Below are 4143 nucleotides of genomic sequence, written 5' to 3'. Positions count from 1 at the left end.
TAAAAAATATTTTAACGTTCCTAATTTATCGATTTAAGAAAAAAAAATTAACGTGAACTTGTTAATTTTTTTTTTTTCTATTAAACTTAACGCAAGAAAGAACGTACGACAATAAAATTTTATATACACATCGTACATGCATGCATAGATAGAGTACGTGCAACAGTATATCAACGTAATATATTTATGTGCCGATATACTGTAATACCCATTATTCGGTTTCATTTTAATTAAAGCCGCATTATTCATACAATAATCCCTTCCTCTCTCTCTACAGACACACACACACACAAAAGAACTTGCGACAATATGTATTTTGGTAAATTTATACACACTTATCAGTCCAAAGACGTGTGGTAATCAAAATGCACACATACCTAAAACGTGTATACACTATTCACAAACATTCATACATGAGAGCTAAATGTTATCAAAATTCTACAAGAAATAAAATGTATGCCCAGTGGAGAGAAAGAGAGCGGGAGATCTTTGGGTAAAGCAGAAGAATTCATTCTGGACATAAGACGAAGGTGACTGTTGGAATGCACTTCTGCTACACTTGTTCTATTCCGCAATAATGGTTAAACCATAACAGTGGAAACCTCAAATTCGTGTTTTCGATACTTAGCAGAAATAAACACCATCGAAGACTGGTAGTTAAATATTGCACTGGAGGAAATTGATTTACAGCAGTTTTATAAAGGAATATAAAAAACAAGCTAGGGCAGAAATCAAAACATGAACACCTCAATACACATATGTAGTATGTACGTTTGTAGTGTGCGTGTGCGTGTGCGTGTGTGTGTTTTATAAATACTGGGATCGATATGACCAAATTAAACCCGTCAAGGCAATGACCTAGCATGGACGCAGTTTAAAGACTGAAGCCAGTAAAAAGAATTAATATTAAGCAAATTATGAAACAATATCTGTGTAGAATTAAACAGTTTGACTTATATAACAGTCAACCACACACACATCGAGTAGTATACAACTGGTTATGGAATTTTATAAACCAGGAATATGTGTGTGTATGTGTGCGTTTCCGTGTAAACATTACCACTGCAATAGCTCTGAATTATTCTTGGAATAGAAGTGACTGCAACAGATAGCAAAAAATACATACAATTACACAAAACGCACACACACAAAGGAGTGGGCTTGGGGAATAAACATTTACGCAAGATTCATAAATAATTGAAGAGAACAAATCAAAATAAAAGAACCATGACACAACGATAAAAAAAATAATGTTTATGATAGAATCAAGACAATTCTAAACGGTTATCATTTAAAATTTAAGTCTAGAATTTAAGATAAAAGTGTAAAAGGTCAATATATGTTTATCTCTACCCGAAAAAATACTTGGGATGGAGACAGTGAATTAAAAAAAGAAAAAAAATCGTTCTTTAAAGACAGTTCAGAGATATAATTAACAGCAGGTGTCTAGTGATTTAATAATGGACAGCAGGTGTAAAAGTAGAAGAATGAGGGGGGTAGATATGTAAAGAGAAGGAATATAGGTGTAGTAATGTGTCTTGGAATAAACACAAACAAACTTGGCAGTTTTGCAGTTTATTGTTGTGGCAGTAGGTTTGAAGTATAAAATATATACATATATATAAAAAGAGTTTTCCCCAAACCAAAACAATCTTACTGTTTTTTTTTTTTTTGGTTTGTTGTTTTTCTTTGACACTTGCTTAAAAAAAATCATTAATATTAATTAATATTATCAATATTTTTCTTATTATAGTTCCAGAACATGAAGAGATCAACAATGGATAAAATCAATTCTAGAAAATATAATTTTTAATGATAAAAATAGTCTTAAAACTGGATTATTTTAAGACGCATTTTAAAAAAAACATAAATACATTATATACACGTTCATATATACACATTGCGATATATTTATCACATACACAGACACACATTCCAGGCTGAATGAGGTAAACAACAAACTGAACGGGTTGTTTGTGTAAAGGTTACTAGCTTGGTCGGGTGTTTATAAAACTGAATATTTACTTTGGATAAAGTTGACTTAGTGTATCTTTTAATCCTTTGTGTGGGTAAATAAACCTTCTGTTGAAAACAAATTTATAAGCATCATTGTAAGACATGTCAGGGTTAGTTTTGAACACATAAGAAACGACGGTGGATCCTGCACGACCGATGCCAGCCCGACAGTTAACCAATGTTTTATATGACTTATGTGAGGCCAACCATTCCACCGCCTCCTTAATTTTCCAGTCTTCTATCGGGTTGTGGGCACCGTCTGCCATAGGAACCTTCTTGTACAGCAGTTTACTATCTGGTTCTAATATAAGATCTAGATTATCTGCCACATTTAAGACCGCATCGAAGCCAAGATCTTCAGCTTTAGTCGCAGCTATAAAATTACCAAGGTGAACATTATCCACAATGTGGTCAAAATCGGGTCCCTGAGTCCATTTGTCCATGGTAGGAGGAGAAATATTGATTACTCCATCCGATTGATATGCATTCCTCCATTTCCATTCTGAGGTCGCTGTGTTGTAACGAGCTCTAAATGTGAATTGGTAAATTCCGAAGCCAGTTAAAAGAACGGATTTGCCATATATCAGTTGATGGTACGATTTACCATTACGGCCACTTTCGCTTGTTTGTTCGGTATCACGTTGAATAAATGGCAAATCTATTCCATGCCAACAACCTTCACTGTTTTCAGCTTGGTAGATGTTTGTCCATGCCTGTACTCGGACAGAGTCGGGTGACGCGTCCGATTCCAAACGTACACACACTTTAAAAGTCATTGCTTCTAACATGTACATATGATTCCAAGAAGGAATGGACGGCGTAGTCCATACGATGAGTTCTTCGTCTTTCATGTTCGACAGAAAAGTAGAAAACTGGGGGATATTCAAATAAGCAATAGTAGTACTGTAATTGCCAGAGTGGTCACAGGATATGCCTTTCAGGTTACAATTACTTCGAAAATAACCACTGACTAGAGAAATGGCACTAAAAGGAATTTACATAGAAAAGAGCCTTACCAGGAAGAAAACTGTAGTTTTCTCCTGTCTCGCTCTCACTTTCTCTCTCTCTCTGTCCTTCTCTCTGTATTTCTTAGTTAATATTCAACTGGAATAAATCTAAAATTGCTCGACCAATAATTCTGTTTTGTTTTCCGCTTAAAGTACAGCGTTGTTTACCGCATAATTTTCTACTAAAACTGTCTAGTTTAAGCCTACTTTTATATAACATGTCAACAATACATCTCTTTCTGTGCCCTTCCTCTCTCTACCACCCTCACTTTCTTTCTCTCTCTCTCTCTCTCTCTCTCACTTTCTCCCTTTATTCTTCCTTTTATCCCTCGCTCATTTTCTTATCCTCCTCCTCCTCCTCCTTCTCCTGTCTTTTTCCTTTATCAAAACATTTGTTTACGTCAATTCAGTCCCATTGCTGCTACTGCTATTGTCATTCATATTACTACAACTCTTGTTATTTAACTCAGATCAGCTGTAATCGAACAAACCTACGTTCCAACCGTGACCACGACGATTTAATTTCAAGAATAATGTGTCTAGAACTCATGATCTGACTCGCTGATATTTTTTTTTTCTTTTTCTTTTCTTTTAAGACAGTGTGTGATTTGAGGAATATATTAAAAGATCGAAGGAGACCTCTGATCAGAGGCGAACCAGATCAGAGCATCCAGTATTCGTAAGAGTATCTAGAAATAAATAAACTGTGCCCTTCTCTTTTTCAAGACAGTGGGGAGTGATTTCTTGTGGATCACACAGGAGTTACCTTGGTGTGGAAACGACAGTCAATAAAAAAAAATCATCCGAAACAAAGACAAAATAAACTTAAATGCTGTAGTAACATAAAACGTAGAGTAAAATGGAATTTAAAGCCAAAACAATAAGTTTAGTAGATTTTTATCAGTTGAAAACATCTATGGAGAAAGATAAAAACGTTTATTTATTTTATTATTATCATTATTATTTTTTTATTTTTTCATGAAAGTGTCTCTTTATCTATATGTTTGTCTATGTGTATACGAGTATATCTGATTATTATCTATTTGTCTATCCGCATGCTTATTTACCCGTCTGATTTAAACATCTATTCCTCTCTCTCTCTCTCTCTCTCTTCTTTTAT

General features: G+C 34.4%; 1 protein-coding gene across 1 annotated transcript; it reads right to left on the bottom strand.

Moving 5' to 3' along the window:
• Window positions 1-1239: 1239 nt before the first annotated feature.
• Window positions 1240-3280, bottom strand: LOC106876706 (uncharacterized). The gene has a single exon (XM_014925370.2). It carries the CDS (start codon window positions 2865-2867, stop codon window positions 2022-2024), a length of 846 nt encoding a protein of 281 aa, XP_014780856.1. The 5' UTR covers window positions 2868-3280; the 3' UTR covers window positions 1240-2021.
• Between the last annotated feature and the right edge of the window lie 863 nt (window positions 3281-4143).

Source organism: Octopus bimaculoides, chromosome 11 (genome assembly GCF_001194135.2).
Source record: "Octopus bimaculoides isolate UCB-OBI-ISO-001 chromosome 11, ASM119413v2, whole genome shotgun sequence".
In the NCBI taxonomy this organism is placed as follows: Eukaryota; Metazoa; Mollusca; class Cephalopoda; order Octopoda; family Octopodidae; genus Octopus; species Octopus bimaculoides.
This window is presented reverse-complemented; position numbering and strand designations above follow the sequence as displayed.

Bases quoted from the DNA above. Each gene is read 5' to 3' on its own strand.
- LOC106876706 (XM_014925370.2), bottom strand. From the start codon at position 2,867: ATGAAAGACGAAGAACTCATCGTATGGACTACGCCGTCCATTCCTTCT.